This window comes from Lissotriton helveticus, chromosome 5_1 (genome assembly GCF_964261635.1).
Source record: "Lissotriton helveticus chromosome 5_1, aLisHel1.1, whole genome shotgun sequence".
NCBI lineage: Eukaryota > Metazoa > Chordata > Amphibia > Caudata > Salamandridae > Lissotriton > Lissotriton helveticus.
Window position 1 is genome coordinate 1,280,576,438 of NC_136065.1, and position 26,737 is coordinate 1,280,603,174.

General features: G+C 48.5%; 1 protein-coding gene across 2 annotated transcripts in view; it reads right to left on the reverse strand.

Annotated features, from left to right (window-relative positions):
- KDM5B (lysine demethylase 5B) overlaps positions 1-26,737 on the reverse strand; it is an 877,335-nt gene that overhangs the window by 396,852 nt on the left and 453,746 nt on the right. For both annotated transcript variants that reach the window (XM_078644101.1, XM_078644102.1), the window contains one exon: positions 9,436-9,560. In XM_078644101.1, the coding sequence (XP_078500227.1) occupies positions 9,436-9,560 (125 nt within the window). The remainder of the gene's footprint in view (positions 1-9,435; positions 9,561-26,737) is intronic.

Genomic DNA, 26,737 nt, shown 5'->3' on the forward strand with positions numbered 1-26,737 from the left:
CAGCTAACCCTGTTACTGTGAACTACAGTGAAGGCAAGCCTTGGCTTTCATTTCAAGGGTAAGCCATTCCGTAGCGCACTATTCACCTATTCGTATAAGCACCTCTTTAAGCATTTATGCAGGGGGGTAAATATCACTCCACCTTGTCATTTATTTATTTTGGACATTTTTAAAGCGCACTGTTACCCGGAGGTGTCCTGGCGCTGAATGATCACTAGCGGGCGTGGGAATGAGAGTTAGTGTGAGAAAAGCCAGGTTTTAAGGGCTCTTCTGAATGTGAGCAAGTCAGGGATCTGTCTTAGTTGGGAAGGCAGATAGGAACCAAGTGTCATTACTGGCTGTGATAGACACCCTGGAATATATTAAGAAGGATTTCTGCCATTCAGGCACCCTGGTTGTGCTGCTCGGTAAGCCAGTTTTACATTCAACCATTGGCCCACAGTTCCCACGTCCCCTCCATCAATACTAAAACCTCGTCCTATCTTTTGTCCCCAGAATCTCTATCCAGAAAAGACCCCATACCGCGAAAGGGTCGAAACGCTGTTGACTATTCAAATGCGAGAGTCCCCAACAAATCATAGTTGTCCCTGAAGAATTGATTGCATTGGCTCTTCTTACCACTGCCACAAGTGTTCCAATATCACCATTAACATTACACTAGTCTGGTTATGGTGACTTCACTGGGGTTCACATATCACTTTCAAATGTGAAAAATGTATATATAATGTAAATACACAGACAGTAAATATTTTATGCCTTTTGGTATGTTAAATATTGCTTTGCAAAATAAATAACACATTTCGACTGAAGTGAGGATTATTAAAAAAAAAAAAAAGAATTTTTTGGGCTTTAACGTATTACCTTGTGAAATAATTGGCATACCTTATTGAGCTATGGTTTCATTCTTAACCTGTTCTGTTTGAGTCAAGCAGGATACATTGATTGCTGCAATAACATTAATTTCTATGAAAACTGAGTTCCTTGTGAACATGGTCTCTGCTTACCAGCAATACCCTGTTCGCAAGGACATATGGGTCGCTGTTTTTTTGTGAGGAATGATTTGAATAATGTAGCAATCCCCTGACAAAGCCAGTAGGCTTGTTATATTTAAAATATCACGCCTTTTATACTGTGATATTACATGTGGTATAGGTGGGGAGTATTGGGATGATGAGGTTCAGGGCCCACTAAGTGTGTGATTCCATCTATTTAATCTGCAGTTTTTTTTATTTAATGTATAGCATTTATTAGCATGTCTATAATAAAAGTACTTTTCCTTTTTTTAAAAAAGCACTGACTGGACAATAATGCACTGATTGTTGTCGCATGCCAGCGAATTGGGACTGCTAAAGCACACTAACTTCCTTGAGTAGGTCTTGGACTGCTCTGCTTCACTACCCTGAAAAAGTCACGTGCTACAGTGGAATACTTCTTTCCAAGTAATAAGACAAGAGCAAAACTATTACTTGTGAAGGACTCTGTCACAACTAATAACTCAAGTTCTTTCAGCACCTTAAAGGGAGGCTCAAATTATGTAAGGAACATTCCAATTTTAAATAGATGAATCGGAGACAAAATGGAGCAGAGCCCTGAAGATTTTTCACACTAAGGTGTGGTAGAAAATCAGGTACTCAGACTCTGAGGGACTAGAGCTCACAGCGTATTCACTTGATTTTTAAGTCTTTGCATCATAAAAGAAGGCAGACAGGCTATTTGTGATCTACTGCTGTTCTCAATGTTAATAAAGTGCTTTATTAGGTACTACTAATATTGTCTAACAAGGATACCCTGCCTGACTAGTAATTTTCGAGCATGTGATCTATGAAAGACAATGCTGGAAAAGAAAATAGCCATTTAATATTAGTGTTAATTTTCCAGCTACAGTATCTTTCATAGATTTTACATGCTTGATTCCTCCCAGTCATCGATCTGGGAGTCCCAGATTAACAATGAGTAAAGTATGTGAATCTATGAAAGATACAATGCTGAAAAACTATTACTCATTATACAGCACTTTACCAACAGTTTTATTTAATTTCCCTATGCAGAGGAAGACCATGTGGGCTGCCTTTGGCTTGCATTTGCCCTGCTGAATGGCTGCACTCCTCAACTCCAAGCCACGTCCACCCCAAATTCCTTGACGTGCCCAGGAAGGAGTGATTTATATGACACTAGAATTATTAACTGAGGTATTACTAACTACTGGTAGTTAGGAGGCGCTAGGGGGCGCACAGCGGAATGGCTGCCTGAACCGCAGCTCCGCCGGGCGATCTTCAGCTAGGTGGTCGATGTCCGCCCTCACCCCGTTATTCCGCCCCCCAAGACCACCATCACTAATGGGAAGCAGAGGTGCATCGGCGGTGAGGGGATGCTTCGACTAAATCCCCGGTATAAACGACTTTTGCAGAGTATCGGGTGCGGAGCTCGCTGAGTTGCCTGACAATATGGCCGCCGCCGGATGGCGAATCCCGCTTACAGGACGCGACTCGGCTTAGGCTTGCCCTCCTGTGCTGGTCATCGCGAGCGGAGGTGAGCTTCAGCGGTTAAGGACTGTTGCGATGAGTGGTGCTGCCGTTCGCGGCGTCTTCGTGCCACACAGTTTGCTATTGTCCTGACGCTACTGCCTGACAAGATGGCGGCAGACGGCCCCGGAGCGCCGAGTCCACTGCCTTCGCGCCTAAACGCGATATAGCTGCTGCTCAGACCTGGGCCCTCTACAATAGCGCGATCACGCCGCAGGCTACTGGGTGCTCACAGTGGCGGCCTGACCTGGCCAAAGTTACTACCTTCACGAACGCTGCTCCGTGAGCGCCTGCCACACCGGCCAAGACACACGACCCACATACGGTGAGGCACAAGCGGGGTGAGTCGATCCCGCGTCTGGAGGCGTGTTGCAGGGCCCGGGACGGGGCTGCGGTAGGGCGCTTGCACCACCTGAACACGCCGAGGGCGGATAGCGCGAGTCGCGCCCCCCCACTGGTACTGTGCGATCTGTTGAGGTGAGACAGTGCTCTGGGGCGCTGACACGAGTCATCGCTACACTGCTGCACGGAGACAACACGGCGGCGGCGGCGAGGGCCACGAGGGCGTCTGGGGCTATCCTCAGGAGGGTGACTTCCCCTTCCACCACCATGGGGAAACCTGACAAGCAGCAGTCGAAGATCTCATTCGACTCCAAAAAAGCGACGAGGCTGGTAGACGGTGTGGTGGAGGAGGGCGGCGCGGCCGACCCACCATCCGGGTCCAATATGGAGAAAATATTGCTGGCGATACAGTCAAATCTGCAAGATATTAACGGCAAGCTCGATAACCTCACATGCAGAATGGATAGCATGGCCGCACGTCAAGAGAAACATGGTGAACGGCTGGATGAGGCGGAGACGAGAATTTCCGCAGTCGAGGACGAGGCAAGGGCCTCCACCACAAAATGCACGGGAATGGAACGGCTTCTAGAGGTGATCAAAGCTAAGGAGGAGGATTTGGAAGCGCGCTCGAGGCGCAATAACGTCAGAATAGCGGGCCTGCCGGAGACGACCAATACGGGGAGAATGGAGCAATTTGTGGAAAACCTATGCAAAGATCTATTTGGAGCGGAGGCCCTGTCGTCGGTCTTCATAGTGGAACGTGCCCATAGATCACTAATCCCCAGACCGCCACCTGGCGCCACACCGAGACCTATTGTGGCGAGGATTCTCAACTATCGAGACAGGGACACGATCCTCAGGCTTGCGCGGGAAAAGGGCAAGATCACCCATCAGGGCAACTCCCTGGAGTTTTACCCGGATCACACGGTAGCGGTACAACAGGCACGTAAGGAATACTCCTCCGTGAAGGCCAAGCTGCGTGAAATGAACGTTGTTTACTCCATGCTTTATCCAGCGCGGCTTCGAGTGATGTGGAAGGAGAAACCAATCGTGCTGACGTCCCCGAGAGCGGCCCAGGACTTTATAAAAAGGGCACAGCGTGAATCGAGAGAAGACTCGCAACGGGACCAGAATGGGGACTCGGATTAAAGCTATTGAAGCGGGCTATCATAAGGCAGCGGTGAGTTTTGTTGTGCTATTCCATGACATGTGTGACCACTGGCCCGTTTTTGGGGGTGCTGGCATGCTCTTGCCGGGGCCATCTTCAGTGGGGAGGACAATGTAGCTATCCCACACTTGCATTTTCTCACCAGGACAGGCGACCGTGGTCGTGTTGGGAGCTGCAGTGCAATTCTGTTTTTCATTTACTTTTCCCTCTTGTTGACTATGTCGCCTGTGGCCACCCCATGCTATATTCTCCAACCCACGATGCGTTCAACCGAGAGGCCGGAATGGGCTGCTGATGTAGCGGTCAGCTGTGTGGGGCTGACGAACTCTCCCATCACGCCTTAACACTAACTTCTAATACTGCGGAGTAACAAGGCCGCTGGCAAAATGCATGACTCTCACGCGGGCGGTTGCACTGCCTTGCGGCACAGACTCCAAAGTTTGGCGTCGCATTCCATTGTACTATTGGCGAAGGTGCCCGCTGGCCGCGCCGCACTTAGTCGGGGTGGCATAGGGTACAAGAGGCAGTTGGACCTTGTTGTTTGCAGCGAACATTGGTGAGTGCAGTGATATCGCGATGTTCCCCTTTAAACACTGACATCCGTTGTAACGAGTGGCCGGGGTGTTGGAGGGGTGAGGGGTGGGGGCGGGGGGTTCGATCACTTGTCTTATGTATATATCCAGTTGCTAGCAGTATCGCCAGAACCCGACCACCGGGTATAGAGTTGTGCTCCTAGTGGACCTCCATAAGGGTATTACCCACGAAGTGTTCTAATTATGGGCAATGTTTTGATGGTTCTATGGTTGTGGGAAATGTGCTCTGAGGGGACATGGCTTCGGCAGGTTGGGGTTGCTGGAGTGGGAGGGGTTCAGGGTGGGGGTAAGTTTGACTGTTTACTAAGACCGACAACCTGGTATATGTATTGCTTATTGTTTTCCTTAGTATACCATACTATCATCGAAGTGTTTGTTCTTTCCGGTACTGGGGGGTGGATACTACCTGAGGGTGGGACGTATGTAGAAATGATGTTTGTTATGTTTGCAGGTATCCATGGGTTCTGGGAAGGAGGGTAGATTGGGCTTGAATGTTCTTACATGGAATATCAGGGGGTTCTCTAGGCCTCAAAAAGTCAGACAGGTTTTTGCTAGTCTTAACAGATGGAACGTGGATGTGGCGTTCATACAGGAAACACACCTTGCACCACACACTCATGCACAATTGGGGGGGAGATGGGCTGAATCAATGTATAAAGCCTCGTATTCATCGTACTCACGCGGGGTGATTATTTTGATCAAGAAAGGGGTACAATTTGTGGAGCGACATGTTCTTTGTGATCCGGATGGCAGATATATATTGGTGACGGGCACACTGAGAGGCCAAAAGCTGACGCTCCTGAACGTCTATGGGCCAAATACTGATGCACCCGAATTTTTTCGGGAAATATGGGGACACTTGCAAACGCATGCTAGCGCACACATATTATGTGGGGGGGATTGGAACGTCACGTTGCAGGATGGGTTGGACCGCTCCTCCCAATCGCTGGAACAACACAAGCAATCGAGACAAATGGTGGGTCACATGATGAATGATTTGGCCTTAGCAGATCTATGGAGGTTACAGCACACTGATACGCCAGGCGCTACTCACATCTCATCGTCGCACAATAGTTGGTCCAGGCTCGACTTCTGGCTAGGCTCTAGAGACATGGCGCTTTGGGTTCGTAAATTGCAGGTGCTACCCCGAACGCTATCAGACCACAATCCTGTATTACTGCGGATTGAGTTGCCCCGATACTCGCCTCCCCCCTTCCAGTGGAGATTCAACGCCCGTGCCCTATCGGATACGGTCTATGTTGACACAATAACGAAAGCTATCAAAGACTACTTTGATGATAATGCGCAATCGACGGATGACCCGTGCCTTCTATGGGAGGCGTTCAAAGCTACGATTAGGGGAGTCTGCCTAAGCACCACCGTGGGGATACTCAGGGACATCAGGGGCCAAATTAGTCGTTGTGAGAAGAACTTGAGAGACTTGGAACTGTTGTACGAGACCACGCAGGATGTTTCACACTTACAAGGCTTGCGTGCCCTACATACGGAACATGCAGACTTTTTGGAGTCTGAAATAAAGTACTTAGACCGCCCGCACGTGGCCAGAAATTTCGGAGAGGGTGGTAGGCCAGGGGGGGTGCTAGCGCGTAAAATCTGTGAGGGTCGGGGACAAACAGCGATACTCAAGGTTCACTCTAAAGAGGGCATACCACAAACGAACTCTGACGACATCTTGAAATGTTTTGTTGCCACCTTTGGCACGCTTTATAGGTCGCAACCCACTGCCCCAGCGGAAGACACATATGACTATCTGCGCAATGTAGCGATTGGCTGGCTATCGGATGCACAAAGGGAATACTTGGCCAGGCCTATCACAGTTGAGGAGGTGAAGGAAGTGATCGCCTCGCTTCCAAATGGCAAGTCACCCGGCCCTGACGGGTACACCTCTGAATTCTACAAACACTTTGTGGATATTCTCGCACCCCACTTGGTAGCCATGTACGGCGCCGCCTTCGAGGATTCGTTACTCCCCCCCACTCTGCGAGAAGCCATGATCATTGCGCTCCTGAAGCCGTCCAAAGATCCGGAGGATTGTGACTCCTACAGACCGCTCTCCCTAATTAATGTAGACTCGAAAATCCTGGCTAAGCTGATAGCTGTTCGCCTGTCTCCGTTGATGACTAGTCTGGTCCTTCCGGATCAGGCGGGCTTTGTACCCACCAGATCCACGTCACACAACACTAGGTCCCTGTTTGCTCTTGCACACTATCTCCAACCATCGACTAAAGCGGCTGCGGTCTTGCTCGACGCCGCGAAGGCGTTCGATTCCATTGAATGGCGATATATGATCACTGTCCTACACCGGATGGGTTTCCCTAAACGGTTTGTACAGTGGGTCACTTTGCTCTATACAGAACCGCGCGCCAGGGTTCGGATAAATGGCTACATATCGGATCCGTTTGACATTGAACGTGGTACAAGACAGGGGTGTCCACTCTCCCCTTTGTTATTCGCACTGGCACTAGAGCCCCTGGCGTGTATAATTCGGCAGAACTACAAAGAGTCGGCGCTGCAGTTTGCAGCCAGGCCTCTTCACATCTCACTTTACGCGGACGATATGCTTTTATACGTCCGCGACCCTGAAACCCATCTGAACCCACTGCTCAGAGAATACATCCGCTTCGGCGGACATTCAGGGCTGGCGATTAACTGGTCCAAGTCCTCCATAATACCTCTGACCGACGCTACCACGCCCTTCGACGTGGATTTTCCATTAGACTGGCAGAGGGACCCGATCCGATACTTAGGGGTCATGTTCCACAGGGATCCGGCGGAGGTCCTACGGGCCAACTACGGGGTGGCACTCTCTAAGCTTGAAGATAAGATACAACGCTGGATTCGTTTGCCACTGTCGCTGGCCGACAGAATCGCAATTGTAAAGATGAACGTGTTGCCCAAGCTCTTGTACCTGTTTAACAACGTTCCGATAACACCCACACGTGAGATCTTCCGCCGTATAAAATCCATGGTGCGGACATTGATATGGGCGGGCAAACAGGCGCGGATAGACCTACAGACCCTAACGCTTCCATTCGCAGACGGCGGTTTTGGTGTACCTGATTTTCTCCTCTATTACCTTTGCGCACAGGCGCAATATGCGGCGTATTGGTACCACAAGGTCCCATATCTCGCACATACGGCCGTGGAGGAGGGTGATGCTCATCCCATCCCCCTATCTGCGATAATATCACACACGAGGCCACCGCTGCATGCAATGGACATCAACACGGTGGACACCACGGTCACAGCGTGGCACAGACTTGGACAGCTGGCCCATAAGACTCCCCTATACGCTCCGGATATGCCCCTACAACATCACCAGGCGCTGTCGGTCACAGGTGAGAAGGTCGGCATGTCCTTGCTGAGCAGGGCAGGCATCGACAAGCTGGGGGATGTGTTTCGTGAAGGTACGTTTGTGAGCCTGGACCAATTGAATTACATCCAAAACCAGACTCCCTTGTTTCGCTTCACGTACTATAGACTAACTGGGGCGTTGAGGGACCATTACCCGACATTCCCGGCAGAACCAGACTGTCTTGCGACATTACAACTCCTGATTACCACTACTGATCTCTCACATCTAGTGTCTAGATTATACTCAGCGGCACAAACAGAGCTGGCGGGCCACACTCAAAAAGCTAAGGGGAGGTGGGACGCACTTCTGGAGACTCCTCTAACAGATGAAGAATGGCACTCCACTTGCGCGTTAACGCAGATCTTAACGCCTAATGGTAACTTAAGGATAATACATTTTAAGTTTATACACCAGATTTACTACACACCAACCAAGATGCGAAGGTTTGGCTTACAGGAGGAAGACAGATGTAAGAGGTGCAATAGGGAGGGGGCGGATTTTGCACATCTGGCTTGGGGTTGTGCGAAAGTGGCGGGATATTGGGGGGAGGTGACTACCGCCCTTGCTGATATGTTAGGGGAGGAGATACAATGCACACCTAAGATTTGCTTACTGGGCATAGTTCCTCAATTCCGTGCATTGAAGCGTAAGTTTTGTGCAGTTGCTTTATTGCTGGCGAAGAGACAGGTGGCGCAATGTTGGCATAGCCGAAAGGTACCGACGAAGGAAACATGGCTGCATGATATGTCCATCTGCCGGGACAGAATACAAACATACGAGGAGCAATTACCGATAAGATCCAGACCAAAGGATATGTGGTGTTTTCTAACAGAATTCCTTACTTCCCTGCAGGGCAGTGAGGTGGAGTAGTTGCCCAAATGTTTCACCTCTGGGGCGGGTTGTTTAAGGCACGGTATAGACAGGCCGAAGAATACTTAGGGCAAACACTGTAGTGGTGGAGGAATAGATATCTAGATCATATGATAGGAGTATGTCAGGTCTTCAGTTGGGGAATGTTAGTTTCTTTTCCTTTTTCTTGTTTGCCTTGGTTTAACTATATCACAAGTTAAAATGTAAGACTCACTACGCTTGACAGAAATGAGCCATATATAAGATGATGAGAGTGATGACACTGACAGATTACATGCTTTGCTTCATATACAACCTGATGACTACACTCTGTTTCCATTGGGATAGCGAACCGGCCTCAGGGTTGTAGGTTCATGCTGTGTACTCTGCTTTATGTCAATAAAGGTCTTACAAAAAAAAAAAAAAAAAAAAAAAAAAAAAAAAACTACTGGTAGTTTGCTCACACGTGTATATTTGTGCAACTTAAACTGAGAGTATGTTTTCTTGCTCTGTTCTGCAGTTTCTCATTCTGTGTTGTACTAATATAAAGATGTATCCAATAAAAAATGTAGTTTAATAACTCACTTTTTTTATTGGCGCATTTCACTTCCAAAGCTTCTTTCACCACTGAAGCCCACTGATTGTAAGACTCTGCTCGCAGCTTTAATGAATTCATCATTGGATAGAGGTCATCAAGAGTATACTGATACCTGAAATAAATAAAATTCATACAGCTTAAAAACAAAATACGGTTTGTAAACCTTTTTCACACAAACCACTTTCGTTTGCATACAAAACGTATCTTGATCCAATCTGAAAATATATCATAAGCTCGAAAAAATACTATTAGACTTTTTTTACGTTTAATAAATTGTGTTGAGAACTGCACAGCCCACAGGGATTACATTTTTATTAACCTGAAGATATAAATCCCATAATCAAATATATTCCTCACTACAGTTTTCAGAAATTACAATAAATACAAAAAGAAGGCCACTGGCTCCAAAAAGCAAACAAAAATACTCTGCTACAACATTCACCTGAGTCAATGAAAAACTAAGAACAGTTTCTTATAAAAATGCAGATCTAGATCCAACCCTTGCCTTGCGTATGGGTCCCACTGTTTGATCTTTGAACACTTCCTTCATGCGTATACAACGTTAACACTTCATGTTTTCAATGAACAATATATGGACAAAATCCATCTTCTCTCAAAAGATGTTCCCAATGCATTTCGGGATAAACAATCCCTTCTTCAGGGGTGAGAGAGAAGCAGCTGATAATTCGGTTTGCTCAAAACTAATACCTAAACGAGTCCTGCGTATAATGACCTGAGTCTCGATGCCATCAAAAAAACTGCATCTCACAACGAAACACACGGTGTTGCTCGTAGATATCCCAAATATCTTGTACAATGAAGTTTAAGGCATAATGCTCAGCGTTCCGAGTTGGGGGTTTCACTTCTGCAGGTTAGAGACGGGGACAGGCAAAGCCAGTTGGGGTCGTCCTCTTTTTAGCTTCAGCACAGCTGTTCGGCCCTTTTCTTCTTGGTCGTTTCTTGTCTGAGGATGCACGGTTCAGGGGTGCCCCTAAATACTAGATTTAGGGGAGTTACAGGTAAGTGAAGGTTGGAACCAATGGGTCCTTGCCTTGGGGCGAGTACACCCCTGTGAGAAAGTGCCATCTTTCTTGCATTGGTATGCCCCCACTTTTTGCTGAACTGCTGAAGTGCTTTGACTGAGTGTGTCCTGGGCTCCAGGTACCCAGGGCCTGTGTTCCTTCCCTAAAGCCATGTTGAAACAAAACCCAATTGGAATCTCTGGCCACCTATCAGGCTCTAGTAAATGGTACCCTAGGTACTCAGGGCATGGTGACCAGAGAAGACCCCTGAGGACTGCAGCACTTATTGTGCCACCCTCAGGGGCCCTGTACCCTGACACCCACACACTGCCTTTGCAGGCTGATGGCAATTACACGTTTGCTCAATAGCAGACCAGACTCCCAATGGCTCCATAATGAAATGCTGATTGGCATGATGAAACTAATACTGGAGAACAATTTCTTCATCTTGACAAATGGTATAGGCAAACGAAAGGTGTGGCGATGGGATCCAAGTTTTCACCCTCCTTTGCAAACCTGTTCATGGGTTGCCTAGAAATGGACTGGATCTGGGGCCAGGAGGGTGCGGCTTGGATTAACCATATCATCTACTGGATGACTGTCTGTTGGTGTTGTGTGGCACTGAAAATGAACTACTACAATTCAGTGACCATCTCAATACCAATGACTATGGTATGCAGTTTGCTATGGAGTTCAGCAACACTAATGTCAGCTTCTTGGATATTGAGCTTTACATTAAGAATGACAAACTAAACAACCGCCTATACCGGAAGGGCACTTCCTGCAATTCTGTTCTCCATACAAGTAGCAGCCATCCTAATCATCAGATTAGATCTATTCCGTATGGGGAATATTTGAGGGCGAGGCGGAATTGCAGTGAAGACCTAGAATTTAATGAATATGTACACGACATGGAACAAAGATTTCGTAATAGACGTTACTGCAATTCTGTCTTAAAACAGGTAGCCAAGAGAATCACCAGAATCAAAAGAGAAGACACTCTGAAAACTAAGCCCAAAACATCAGGGTGCGACACTACTGTACGTATGATCACAGAATTCAATGGTGTCAACCATATACTGAGAAAAAGTATAAGTAAGCACTGGGGTTTACTACGTGGCGACAGTGTTTGAGCCCAACATATTCCTGCTCGCCCACTAATTACATTCAGACTGGGCCGGACACTATGCATTAGACTAAGCCAGACGCTAGCCAAATCGGAGTCTCCTGATACTTGGTTAACTCCGCATTTCATAGGTTTCCATAAATGCGGGTTCTGTGGGGTGTGCAAGTGGGTTCAACGTAAGGTCAAAACTTTCACTAGCCCCAACAACCAGTTATTTACCATCAGGAACAATATCAACTGCACTACTAGATTTGTTGTCTATATAATTGTGTCGAAATCCGGGAAAAGGTACGTAGGCAGTACAATCAGGCCACTGAAAGACAGAATTGCAGAACATGTGAGGGCAATTAAACAAGGTGATGCCAGATACCCAGTGGCCACAGACGCAGCTCTGTGTCTCTCATAAAATATTCATAAAGAGATCACCTTCTTTGGTATAGAGAGAATTAAACAACACCAAAAAGGGGTAACAGAGAACTTCACTTGCGCAGAACTGAAGCAATGTGGACCATGTGCTTGCAGTCGGTGCAACATGGGTTGAATTGTGATTCAGAAATGCAATTCTTTTTGGGATACTAACTTCACCACTTCCTCCTTGGAGGCTGCCATTCAGAATCAGTACATGAACTAATCTGGCCGCATAGAGTAGCGATGTAGTTACATCAAACTAGTTGTTAACTGTCTCATTTACTGGATGATAATGAATTTGCTTGATCACCCAAAAATGTGATTGTTACCCATTGTACTATTGTTAATTTCTCGACTTTGCAGCAACCATTGACCAATTTCGTTTTATTTACATTAGGAGCTTTGCTTGTGTGAAGTACTATGCATTGCACATTTCTCTCAGTTTTGATTACTAATTAATTTGAATATGTTCGCAGTAGAGCATTTACTGATTGGTCACAATCGAACTCTCACATCAACACTATGGTGGCACCCTTTGGTAAATACTATGAGTAATCACCACATTTGTGGATACTTTTGGTAGCACATTTTTGGGCGGATTATTGCGGTACACCGATTGGTGGACCACACAGTACCTTGCCATTTTTGTTGTGGATTCTGGACTCCCTTTTTTGATTTCATCAATTTCTTCAAGTATTCTTTTGTCAACTTGTGTGGATGGAGACACTTCTTTTAATATAGATTGATTCTGTTGACAGTCTTCTCCCCTAGCAGCTCAATTTTTACTTTCCTGTTGGATTGCACTTCAATCTGGCTATTAAGCCAATTTAATCTATTGATTTACTCTTAACTGGGAGCATACTACTTGATTCTTTCGTACGGTAGTTCGGCCCTTATTCTGTGTAATATGGGACTATGATCGTATTTCCTACTACTTTTGTACCTGAGGATTTCATGTGGGACGCAATTAGTTGCGCCAATCTTGCAAAGTAGTGATTATTAATGTCCACTTATGAATTGTGTTTACACATACAGTCTGATGCTTTTTGCATTACGTGACCCCTCTTGGGGCCCGTCTCCGGAATACATAATAGACCTCGTAGACAGACTTCTCTTCCCTGGGGTCATTGCTTTAATATCGACATGAAGCCACTGTCTGTCGGTATGTAACATTACTTTATTTTCGTACCTCAAATATTAATTTTATGACCCGCGTTCGTTTGGAGGTTCTATTCACGTCCTTAACGATTTTCTCTTTATGTCTAACGAGCCCTTTAACGAGCCCTTTCACTTCCGTGTTTCCGGAAGGTTTCTCCAGAAGTATATAACGCGGTCTAGTTTTTCTTTTTATATGCCCATTACTTTCAACCCCTGTCCTTTGTCATTGAGCTTCTGGGTTGATAGGATCACTGCCGAGACGTGGGGTCTCCTTCTCTTCAAGTAAGTTCCACTAACTAGGATTGGAACGGATTCTCGTTTCTGAACACTAGATTTGTATTTGGACTTATCGGCGTACTATCGCGGATATTGATGACTATTTTCATTTTCTCTTCTTGGTTTATAGATTTCAGACACTGATCCGTGTCGTGATATACTCGTGAGCACTACAATATTAACGCGACTGCGAGTGGTCTTTTTATTTACTCTCCTCCGCTCCGGGTGTATTAAAATTTTACAACCGCAGTTTGGATTCTGACTGGGTGCTGTTGTTTCTATACAGATCTGCTGCTTGATGTACCCGTCCATGTTAGACCCCGTATCGGCCAGAATTTTGCCCACAGACTGACTATAAGGTGGGTACCAGAGGGGTGGGAGTGATAGTCTATCTTCCCCCTTTTTGCTTTAATAATGATTATCGGGATCCATTCGTGGAGAATCTCTCTATATGTCACACTACATTTCACCTACTCAGTGAAATGTTGCCGTGTTTTAATGCAGACTGAGGACTTTAGTCTTTGCCATGTTTCCTAACACTTACTAATTATTCTACAGAGTCCTTATTAGGAATTTCCTTTTTTATACTTGGTATGCTCCTTTCTCGTTATGTGGGACTTTATTCATAATCGCCTTCACTTCCTCCTCGCCACAGTTATTTATCTCACAATTTCATCATATTCACAATATTTCTTGGCTATCCCAGACCCCGACCGGGTTAAAATTACCACCGGTTTGGGGGTAAGTACTCGGAGTGTTGTAACCCAGCCTTGTTTCTGTGCTCCGTTCTAGATTAGGTGTAGTATTAATTAATCATTACTGTGTTTTTTTTATTTCATTTTTATAGAAATTTACATCCTTTCTATTGACGACTCCGGTATGTGTCATGCATGCCATTTTTCGAATAAAGATCTCTTTGGTCACATTTTATATTTTTTTCTTCAATATGGGAGCACAGTTGTGCGAGGGTGTTTTAATTAACTGCAAAATTGATGTCTGGCAGTCTCTTTCTTTCCTCCTTTTTACCCACAAGGTCTCTCTAGATGGTTCTTTTAAATTCCAGTAACACCCACTTGATTCCTTGGTGGATTTTTAAATATTGGTGGACTTCTTCTGTGACCTTTGTTCATGTTTCACTTACAATTTGTGTCACCGGCTTGATCAATGACGTCGCACCATTTCACTCTCTTGACACAGTATTTTCAAGATATGTCACAGTAGTTTACCAGTTGAGAGACTACTTTTTCGATGTTTTCAACTGATTCCGAATCAAGATGACAGCTTTGATTCTTGTTATGTTTAGGCAAGATGATACTGTATTTGTGGTTTACTAAGTGAGCTTCCTCTGTTCCAATTCCAGCCCTGAAGAGTCAGAGTTGAATGTTCTCTGACGAAACACGTGTCGGCTGTTTCTATGCTTACAAGCAATAAAAGACAAGGAAATTCATGGCGATCTTTTTCTTCCCAAATTGTACCTAATGCACAAGTTACTACTTGTGTAACGATATATCTGTAAGAGACATTAGTTAGTATTAGATTCCTTACCTTAGAATATCCCCAGGCGTCAGACTGGATCCGTAATTTTTTGCGTAGCAGTACCCTTGCGCGTCGGTAGGCGTCGTCTGCGGCTCCGCGTCAGTCGTCGGCGTCGTGGGCGCCGTGATGACGTCGTCGGAGTACTTAGACGCCGCCTCCGCGTGCTGACGTCAGTTCTTAGACACAGCTTTTCCGCGCCAGAAACGCAGAGCCATGTTAAAAACCAACACTGGTGCCATTGAAACTAGGGCCCTGAAAGGGGACAACACTAACCCTAGATATTGGTTCGCAGAACGGGGAGGATGGGTGGGTCAGTAAGGAATCTAATACTAACTAATGTCTCTTACAGATATATCGTTACACAAGTAGTAACTTGTGCATCTGAAAGAGACACGTTAGTATTAGATTCCTTACCTTAGAATATATACCCCAGCAATACCAACCCCGGTGGTGGGTCTGCGAACCAATAATCACACCAGAAAGTCCTGGAGGACGGAACGGCCAAAGAAGCCATCCCTCCGGACTTGGCTGTCCAGGCAGTAGTGTCTTGCAAACGTGTGCAGCGATGCCCACTTAGCCGCCTGACAGATGTCTTGTAAGGGCACACCCCTGTCCAGGGCAGTGGTAGTCGCCGTGGCTCGGGTAGAATGAGCCCGCAATCCAGCAGGAGGCTCCTTCCTAGCCAAGGAGTAGCATGCCTGGATACACAGGATGATCCACCGGGAGATGGTCCTCTTGTGCACCGCTTTCCCCTTCTTCGCGCCCACGTAACCAACAAAGAGTTGGTCATCCACCCGGAACTGGCGTGTGCGATCCAAGTAGAATGAGAGCGCACGTTTTGGGTCCAGACGGTGGAGCCGCTCTTCCTCTTTAGAGGGATGCGGTGGCGGGAAGAAGGTTGGCAAGGTGATAGACTGCCCGATGTGGAAGGCCGTGACAACCTTGGGCAGGAAAGAAGGTTTGGTACGCAGCACCACTTTGTCCGGATGGACAGAAAGGAAAGGTGGAGTACAAGAAAGGGCCTGGAGCTCACTCACTCTCCTGGCAGAGGTGATGGCAACCAGGAAAGCAGTCTTCAAAGTCAGAAGGCGAAGAGGACAGTTGTGAAGTGGCTCAAAGGGAGCGCACATCAGAAATGTAAGAACCAGGTTCAAGTCCCACTGAGGCATCACAAACGGAACAGGAGGAAACGTGTGTGTGATGCCCTTAAGAAGGAATATGCTACTTACCAGTATGCATCTGTTCTTGGCATAGAGGGCTGCAGAGTGGTACATTTATGAATAGATCGCCATCTGGTGTTGGGCTCGGATGATTGCACTTGTTTTTCTTCTGGAGAAGTCTTTGTCGTCATAGATGACTCCTCCTCTTGGTGTTAGTGCGCATGGGCATCGGCTCCATCCTTAGATTGTTTTGCCATAGTAGGGTTAGATGGAGTAGTGTAGTATAATACATAAAGATATGCCCATGTAAGTGTATCTAAATAAGATAATGTTGGGACAGACACAGGTTTCCGGGGAGGCAGGGAGGGCATGTACCACTCTGCAGCCCTCTATGCCAAGAACAGATGCATACTGGTAAGTAGCATATTCCGTTCGAGGCATATGGGCTGCAGATGGTACATTTATGAATAGATTGTACAGCAGTTACCTCCCTAGCGGTGGTCACCAGTGTCTGTCGCAACTGTTTGAAATAGAGTTTTTAATACAGCTTGGCCCACTCTGGCTTGTTGTGCAGCCTGTACATCAACACAGTAGTGCTTTGTGAATGTATGTGGTGTAGACCAAGTTGCTGCTCTACATATGTCATCTAGGGGAATGTTCCCTAAGAATGCCATAGATGCTCCTAGTTTTCGTGTAGAATGAGCTCTAGGAGGAACAGTTAATGTTCTCTTTGCTTTAATGTAACATATTTGTATACATCTTACAATCCATCTAGCGATGCCTGCTTTAGAGATAGGATTGCCCTTATGTGTTGGGGAAAATGCTACAAATAGTTGTTTAGTTTTCCTGAAGTTTTGTGTTCTTTCTATGTAGTACAAAATGGCTCTTTTGACATCTAGTGTATGTAGAGCCCTTTCTGCTACCGTCTGTGGCTTTGGAAAGAAGACTGGTAGTTCCACTGGCTGGTTGATGTGAAATGCTGAAATTACTTTAGGCAAGAACTTTGGGTTTGTTCTAAGAACCACTTTATTCTGGTGTAACTGTAGGAATGGTTCTTGTATTGTCAATGCCTGTAATTCACTTACTCTCCTGAGTGAGGTAATGGCTATAAGGAAAGCCACCTTCCATGTAAGGAATTGTATTTTGCACCTATGCATAGGTTCGAAAGGTGGCCCCATTAGTCTGGTGAGTACTACGTTGAGGTTCCAGACTGGGGAAGGTGGTAATCTTGGTGGAATGACTCTTTTAAGGCCTTCCATGAAGGCTTTTATCGCTGGTACTCTGAACAGTGATATGTGCTGCCTGTTTTGTAGGTACGCTGCTATAGCTGCTAGGTGTACCCTGATAGATGTGTACGCTAGATTGCTGTAAGTGTAATAAGTAGCAAATAATCTCCTTTGTTGATACGTCCAGAGGGTTGATATTGTTATTAGTACAGTGTATAGCAAACCTCTTCCACTTAGCTGCATAGCATGCTCTGGTGGTGGGACGTCTCACTTGTTTAATTATCTCCATGCAATTTGGGGGTAGATCTAAGTACCCAAATTCTAGGATTTCAGGAGCCAGATCGCTAGGTTCAATTGTGTGGGATCTGGGTGCATTATTTCTCCATGGTTCTGTGTAAGGTGCATGGGTAGAATTTGTAGCTTTTGATGTGGCACTTGTGAGAGTTGCAGGAGCGTGGTGAACCACGGTTGTCTTGCCCACGTGGGTGCTACTAGTATCATGGTCATTGAGTGTTGTAGTTTTCTGACCACTAATGGGATTAGTGGGAGAGGGGGAAAAGCGTATGCAAATTTGTTGGACCAATTTATCCATAACGCATTGCCCTGCGACAGGTGGTGCGGGTACCTGGACGCGAAGCTTTGGCATTTTGCGTTCTGATGAGTGGCAAAGAGGTCTATCTCTGGCTGTCCCCATCTTTGGAAGAATGGCTGCAGTATTTGTTGGTGCAGTTCCCATTCGTGTATTTGTTCCGACTGTCTGCTTAAGATGTCTGCTATCTGGTTTTGGACTCCTGGTAGGTGTTCGGCTAACAGATAGATGTTTTGAGGAATGGCCCATCTCCAGATTTCCTGTGCTAGTCTGGATAGTTGGAGAGAGTGCGTCCCCCCCTGTTTTTGAATATAATACATTGCTGTCATGTTGTCTGTTCTGATCAGGACTGCTTTGTTGGTAACATGTATTTGGAAGGCTTTCAATGCTAGAAACACCGCTAGTAGTTCTAGGTAATTGATGTGCAGTCTTTTTTCCTGCACACTCCACCTTCCTTGTACTGTGTATTTCTCCATATGTGCTCCCCATCCTGTGAGCGATGCGTCCGCTGTTATTGTCACCTGTGGAATTGGTTCTAGGAACGACCGCCCCGTGGCAATGTTTGTTGTGTTCCACCACTTCAGAGAGCGGTGTGTGCGGTCGTCTACCAACACCAGATCTGTAATCTGTCCTTGAGCCTGATTCCACTGTGTCGCTAAGCATTCTTGTAGCGGACGCATTTGTAGTTTGGCATATGGTATTAGCAGTATGCAGGATGACATCATCCCTAATAGCTGCATGAACACTCTTGCTGGTAGTGAGTGTTGTGGCTGGAATCTTTGAATGATTGTAAGCATTGTTTGGATCCTGACTGGATTGGGGTATACTTTGGCTTTTTCTGTGTCTATAGTAGCCCCCAGATATTGTTGAACGTTGCTTGGTTGTAGGCGTGACTTTGTGTAGTTCACCGTGAACCCTAGCTGGTGTAGTAGCTGAATTGTCTTTTGTGTGTTTTGAAGACATTCCTGTTGTGACTTGGCCTTTATTAGCCAGTCGTCCAAGTATGGGAAGACATGTATTTGTTGTCTTCTTAGGTGAGCTGCCACCACTGCCAGGCATTTTGTGAACACCCTTGGTGCCGTTGTGACACCAAACGGAAGGACTTTGAACTGATAATGTTGTCCTTCTACCACAAACCTGAGGTATTTCCTGTGGGCTTTGTGAATCGGGATATGAAAGTAAGCGTCTTTTAGATCCAGTGTAGAAAGAAAGTCCCCTTTCTTCAGTAAAGGAAGTACCTGTTGGAGCGTGACCATGTGGAAATGTTCCGAATTTATGTATGCGTTGAGAGGTCTTAGGTCCAGTATCGGTCTTAGAGACCCATCCTTTTTGGGAATTAGGAAGTATAGGGAGTATACTCCTGTTCCTTGTTGGTGCTGTGGAACCTTCTCTATGGCATGCTTTCCTAGCAGGGATAGTACTTCCTGCTTTAACAGTGTCAGGTGATCTTGTTTCATTGGACGCTGTTTGGGGGGGATGTTTGGTGGGGTAGATGTGAGTTCCAGGCAATAACCATGTTGGATAATTTGTCTCACCCACCTGTCTGATGTGATGTTTTCCCAGACAGGTAGGAACTGTGATAGGCGTCCCCCGACCGGTGTTATATGGTCTGGGGGGAGCTGTATGAAGTCACTGCTTTGGGGTTGGAGAGTTGCGGTTGTTGTTGTTTCCGCGACCTCTACCCTTGTTGTTGTTACCTCTGTAACTACCTCTAGAATTACCTCTGGGTGATGTAGGTGTAAAAGAGGTTTGTTGCTGGCTTGTACCTGTATTTTTGGATCCTCCTCTATAGGTGGACCTACGAAAGGAACCTCTTTGTGTCGGCTGTTGCAATGCTCCCATTGATTTAGCCGTTTCCGTATCCTTTTTCATTTTTTCTAAGGCCTCATCTGTCCCTGTGCCGAAAAGTGTTTTCCCATCAAAAGGTTGGTTCAGTAACGATGTTTGTACCTCTTGTTTGAACCCTGATACCCTGAGCCATGCATGTCTCCTTAACATGATGCTTGTGTTTGTAGATCTTGCTGCAGTGTCTGCCGCGTCTAGGGCGCACTTTATGGAAGTGTTAGTAATTAACTTCCCTTCTTGTATGAGTTGATCTGCCCTCTTTTGATGTTCTTTAGGGAGATGTGTGATGAGTTTTTCTAATTCATCATAATGCGCTCTGTCATACCTTGCAAGTAGTGCTTGCGTATTAGCTATGCGCCAGCTGTTTGCCGCTTGAGATGCTACTCTCTTGCCAGAGGCATCTATTAGCTTAGACTCTTTGTCAGGAGGTGGAGCTTCTCCTGTAGATAAAGAGTTTGCTCTCTTACGAGCGTTTGTGACCACTAGTGAGTCTAGAGGAATTTGCCCTTTAATGTATATTGGGTCTTTTGGAGCTGCCCTATATTTCTTATCGATTCTTGGGTTCAGTACCCTAGCCCTCACTGGGTCTTTGAATATCTCTGATGTATGACTGAGAAGGCCCTTAAGCATTGGTAGTGTTCCTGATGTTCTTTGTGCAGTAGGTAGTGTTTCTAATAAGAAATCCTCTATTTGAGGTTCTGCATGTAGTTCTACCTTGTGATATGTTGCTGCTCTATTAATGAGTTGCGCAAAACCAGTATTATCATCAGGAGGTGAAGGTTTTGAAGGATACATTTCAGGGTCGTTATCGTTATCTGACCCTACATTGTACTCTTCCCATGGGTCTGCCTCCTCTGGGATTGTGTCTTCATCATCCCCAGGATGTTCCCCCTCCCCTGTGTCACTCTCTACATCTGTTGTAGGTGTAGATGGTCGTGTGGGAGGAATATTTGGTCTATTGTGAGGAAGAGGAGAAGATGGTGCGTGTCTAGGTTTTGGAGAAGGGGGAGGAGTTGTATTTGTCCCCATTGTTCTCTTCTTCGGATGAGTTTTGTCGTCCGAATGTTCATTCTTCCTCTTTTTAGGTAGTTCTGTGACTACCTTGCCAGTTTTTGGATCAATAAACAGAGTCTTTTGTTTAGGATCGGTCTTGTATTCCTGTGTCGGTACCGCAGTTTTCGGTTCCGAAAGGTGTTTTTTCTTCTGACTGTCCATTTGTATTTTCGGCACCGAGATTTTATTCGGATCCGATGTCTTCGATATCGAAGATGTCCCCGGTGTCGAGGGTGTTTTCGACGTCGAAACGTGTTTCGGTGTCGACATGGACTGCTTCGACTTCGAGCTTTCCTTGACTTGGAGCTTCGGTGTCGATGTGGTCCGTTTATCGGAACCACCATGATGGGAGACCGAGTGTTTCGGTTTCGGTTTCGGTTTCGTTGCCGGGCTCGAAGGCGGGGCGTCGGAAACTTTTTTCGGTTGTCTGACCGGGCTCGAGGGCGGGGTCGACACCGTGCGGGGTCTGTTCTTTGGTAAAGGGACGTCGTCACTCACGGTTTGTTGGACGTCGATTTCCTCGACGTCGGACTCGTCCACTTCAGACCCCGCCTCGTCGGCCTCTTCTTCCTCCTCTTCTGGGTGCTGGTCCTCGAACAGCTCCGGGATTGCTTGTGACTGCATTCTCGATACCTCGTGTCTTCGGGCTCGACGGTTTCTAATCGTCGATTTTGAAGAGAACGCTGCACAGGCCTCGCAGTCCCTGGATTCGTGTTCAGGGGACAAGCAGAGGTTGCACACCTCGTGTAGGTCCTTGTGTGGGAACTTAGCACCACACGTTGGACATTTTTTGAATGGAGTCCTTTCCATGGACCCCGGGCTGGACTACTTCGAGTTTCTCGTAGTCGTCGTCCTTCGAAACGCGTCGGTATGGAAGTGAATTCGCGTTCGATAACAATACCGTCGAATTGGAAAGGGTTACGCGCCGAATATAACCTTCTTTATCGAAGTCGGTCCGGAGCGCTTCGATCCTCATCCGAACCCGATGGCGGAAAAAAACAATCTAAGGATGGAGCCGATGCCCATGCGCACTAACACCAAGAGGAGGAGTCATCTATGACGACAAAGACATCTCCAGAAGAAAAACAAGTGCAATCATCCGAGCCCATCACCAGATGGCGATCTATTCATAAATGTACCATCTGCAGCCCATATGCCTCGAACATCTATTTACAATAGGGGACTTGAATAAAGAAGGTTGATCAGGCAGCCTGAGAAAGGCTGAAAGCGCAGAAAGGTAGCCCTTGATAGTGCCCAGAGCAGAGCTCTGCTGGGCAAGAGAAAGAAGGAAGAGAAGAACCTCAGAAAGAGGGGCATTGAGGGGATCCACAGCCTTTGCTGTGCACCATGCCACAAATCTGTTCCACCTGCAGGCGTATACAGACTTTGTGGAGGGACGCCTGGCTGCCAGAATGATGTCACAAACTTCAGGAGGCAAGTCAAATGGCCTCAACTGTTGCCGCTCAATCTCCAAGCATTGAGGTGGAGACTGGACAGGTTCGGGTGGAGGACCGTCCCCTGCTGCTGCGACAGAAGGTCCTCCTGAAGAGGCAGACGAACTGGGGGATCGACTGACAGACTGAGTAGCTCTGGATACCAGTACCTTCTCGCCCAGTCCGGAGCCACAAGGATGACTTGGGCCCGGTCGCGCTTGATCTTCTTCAGCACTCTGGGCAGAAGTGGTATAGGCGGAAAGGCGTACAACAGACCAACTCCACTCGCGACGAAAAGCGTCTCCGAGCGAGTGCAGCCTTGGAAATTCCAACGCGCAGAACTGATGACATTGCGCGTTCTCTTCGGTGGCGAATAGATCTAACCAAGGCTCTCCCCATCGCTGAAAGAGGCCTTGCGCCACGTCCGAGTTCAGACGCCATTCGTGATCCATCATGCACCGACGGCTGAGCTCGTCCGCCCTGGCGTTCAGAGAACCTGGCAGGTGTTGAGCCACCAGGGTCACGCTCTGGCGTTCCAGCCATTGCCAAAGGCGAAGAGCCTCCTGACAAAGGGTCCACGACCCCACCCCGCCTTGTTTGTTGCAGTACCACATGGCGGTGGTGTTGTCCGTGAACACCTGCACTACACTCCCCCGGACAGAGGGGAGGAATGCCTTCAGTGCCAGACGAATCGCCCGGAGCTCCAACATGTTGATGTGGAGCCGGGTCTCCGCCGGAGACCAGAGGCCTCTGATCTCCGCCTCTCCCATGTGGCCTCCCCAGCCCTGGAGGGACGCGTCCGTCACAACTACATGCTCCGGTTGGGGAAGGGAGAGGGATCTGCCGCGGACCCAATCGCGGTCCGTAAGCCACCACTGCAGCTGTCTCGCATAGCCCTCCGAGATCAGGACGTGGTCGGATAGGTTGCCCTGATGCTGGGCCCACTGAAATTTCAGGTCCCACTGCAGAGCCCGCATCCGTCACCTGGCGTGATGCACCAGTAGGATGCAGGAGGCCATCAGCCCCAGAAGCCGCAGCGTCAACCTGACCGAAACCCGGGATAACGGCTGAAAGATGGGAATCAGAGCCTGAATATCCCGGACCCGCTGTTCGGGCGGATAAACCCGAAACCGCGCCGAGTCCAGAACCACTCCGATGAAGAGGAGCTTCTGAGAGGGGCACAGGTGTGACTTCGGCACATTGATGGAGAACCCCAGCTGGTGCAGGAGGTCTGCCGTCGTCTGGAGGTGGCTGACGACTGTCTGGGGCGAGCCCGCCCTCAACAACCAGTCGTCGAGGTAGGGGAAGACTGAAACCCCTAACCTGCGCAGATGAGCTGCGACCACCGCCATCACCTTTGTGAACACCCGTGGGGCGCTGGTAAGGCCGAAGGGGAGCACGGTAAATTGAAAGTGCTCGTGGCCAACCATGAACCGCAGGTAGCGCCGGTGGGCAGGCAGGACGGGGATATGAAAGTAAGCGTCCTGCAAGTCCAACGCTACCATCCAGTCTCCTGGGTCCAGGGCAGCCTGGACCTGAGCCAGTGTCAGCATCTTGAACTGCTCCTTCCGGAGGAAGCCGTTGACGTTCCTTAGGTCCAAGATAGGGCGTAGGCCCCCTTTGCCCTTCTTGGGTACCAGAAAATAGTGGGAGTAGCAACCACACCCTACTTCTGGCCCAGGAACACGCTCGATGGCCCCCTTGGCCAAGAGGGCCGTAACGTCCTCCTGCAGAAGTCGCAAATGATCCCCCGATACACGGTGGTTCTGCGGTGGCATGGCTGGAGGAGTCGCCTCGAAGGGGAGGGAGTAGCCCCTTCGGACGATTTGCAGCACCCACCTGTCCGATGTGACAGTGCGCCAGTGGAGGTGGTGATGGCGAACCCTGCCCCCCACTGGCGTCACATGGGCCTGAAAGCACGGACTAGGAGGGTTTTGAGGCGGATGCTGCGGGGGAAGGTGTGGACTGACCTCGCCGCTGCCCCCGACCGCCCGGACGGCGGTTCCCACGGCCGCCGCCGCGTTGGGTATTGCCCTGCGGAGCGTGGCTGGCGGCGCGTGTGGACGCACCCCTTCCGTGGCCACGAAAGGAGTGAAAGGCAGCCGATTGCTGGCGCTGGCCCGAGAGGCCCAAGGACTTGGCCGTAGCCCTGGAGTCCTTAAAGCGCTCAAGCGCATGGTCTGCCTTGTCGCCAAAGAGGCGACGGCCATCGAACGGCATGTCCATGAGTGTGTTCTGGACATCTGCCGAGAAGTTGGCGGACCTCAGCCAGGCGTGGCGTCTGACCGCCACCGTCGTTGCCATCGCTCTACCTAGCGAGTCGGTGGTATCCAGCCCACACCTGATGGAATACTTGGCTGCATCCCGGCCCTCCACAAGGGCTTGGCCGAGTTTGGCCCGTACCTGCAACGGACACTCTGGCAGCACCTCCGCGACCTTATCCCACACAGAGTGGGTGTAACGTCTCAAGAGGCAGGCGGTGTTGGAAGACCGCAGGCCCAGACTAAGGGATGAGAAGATCTTCCCATACTGGTCATACCTCTTGGATTCCCTGTCCGGCGGGGCCGACGGGAATGCGGTCTGGGAATTGGAGGCCTGGATGACCAGGCTCTCGGGGGTAGGGTGGGAGGACAGGAAACATGGGTCGCCCGGGGCTGGGCGGTGGCGTCTGGCCACGTTCCTATCTACAGGCGAACCCGTAGCGGGCTTGGACCAAGTGCCCAGAAGAACGTCGGTCAAGGCCTCATTAAAGGGCAGCAGAGGCTCGGCCGAGCTTGACTGCGGTTTAAGGACCTCAGTGAGGAGGTTAGTCCTCACGGCCGCGACGGGGAGCTCAAGGCCCAAGGCCTTGGCAGCCCTCATCAGCACCACACTATATGTTGCCCCCTCCTCCGAAGCCACGGTAGGAGGGGAGACAAAACCAGTGTCTGGAGAGGTGTCCAGGCCACTGGCCTCCCCAAGGTCTCCTGTCCAGTCCTCGTGATACTGACACTCTCTGTTCAGAGGGTCCTCAGACCCCTCCCAGTCCGCTTCATCACCCATCTCCTGAAACTCAGGGTTCTCAACTAATGGGGCCTGTTCATAGAAGTGAAACTCTCCAAACGACGTCTGGAGCGGCGCCCATCGGGGCCGTCCCAGCGCCGGAACAGGAACGAAGGTGGAACCGGGGACGGCGCCGCCCGAGGACGGCGCCGGAGGCGACACCTGAGGGTCCGACGCCGTAAGGTTGTGTCACCCGAACCCCCGGCCGCATCGTGCGAGCGTCGGGGGGAGTCCGAAGAGCGATGACGCCGCTTGGACTTCTTGTGCCGCTTACCTGACGACGACTTCGACCCGGAGGAGTGCGGCCTACTCTCGGAACTGTGGTGGCTCCGAGCCCGCGACCTGTCCCTCGACCTCCCATGGGATCGGGACCTCTCGCGGCGCGGGACCGACTGCCGGAGTTCGAGCCGCCTGCGGGACCGCTCCCGTCTGGCTTTCGAAGAGGGGGCCCGGCAGTCTGAGCAGGCCTTGTCGTCGTGGTCGACGCCGAGACAAGATAAACACACGCGGTGAGGATCCGTGACCGACATCAGGCGGTCGCAATCATCACAGTGCTTAAAGCCGGGCATCCCTACGGCACCGTCGGAGTAGAAAGACTTCGATAACAATCAAAAGTGATCAAAAAGTTAGTCAAAAAATGACTAGGGTTACTGCTTTTTCCAGATCTGCGCTTGCTGGCACGGAAAAAAGAAGAACTGACGTCAGCACGCGGAGGCGGCGTCTAAGTACTCCCACGACGTCATCACGGCGCCGACGACGGACGCGGAGCCGCAGACGACGCCTACCGACGCGCAAGGGTACTGCTACGCAAAAATTTCCGGATCCAGTATGACGCCTGGGGATATTCTAAGGTAAAGAATCTAATACTAAAGTGTCTCTTTCAGATATGAACATACCCTGTTTTTGATCTCATGTGTGCACAGGTCCTTGGCTAATAATGGTATACAGTTAATTTCAGACTGGATGCGGAACTATTTAAAGGATCTTTCTATTGTTCATCTTAAGACTGTTATACTCTACTAAAGCTAATGGCCTTGTTGAGAGAGTGAACTGAATGCTAAATGGATGTATTCAGGCAGCACAAGTGTCTGGGGTTCCCATGTAAGGTGTGATCAAATGATTGTTATGGGCATATCTACCTGCACTGAATGCAGTGTACAGGGATTTCCCCTTTCTCTTTGCTCAAGGGTACTCCTACAGGTAGCAAACTGTTGCCCGACTGGATGGGTGGTTGAGAAAGGTTGTGGTTCAACCACCAAGTTGTGGGTGAGAAGGTCAAACTGCATCAAGATAACTATAAAAGAAGATATGACGAAAAACATGGTGTGCAGGACAGGAAGTGGTGTGTGGGTGATTGGATTGTAGACAAGAAACCTGTTTCAGGCAGGTGTGGATCTAGCAAGTTTTCTTAGCCA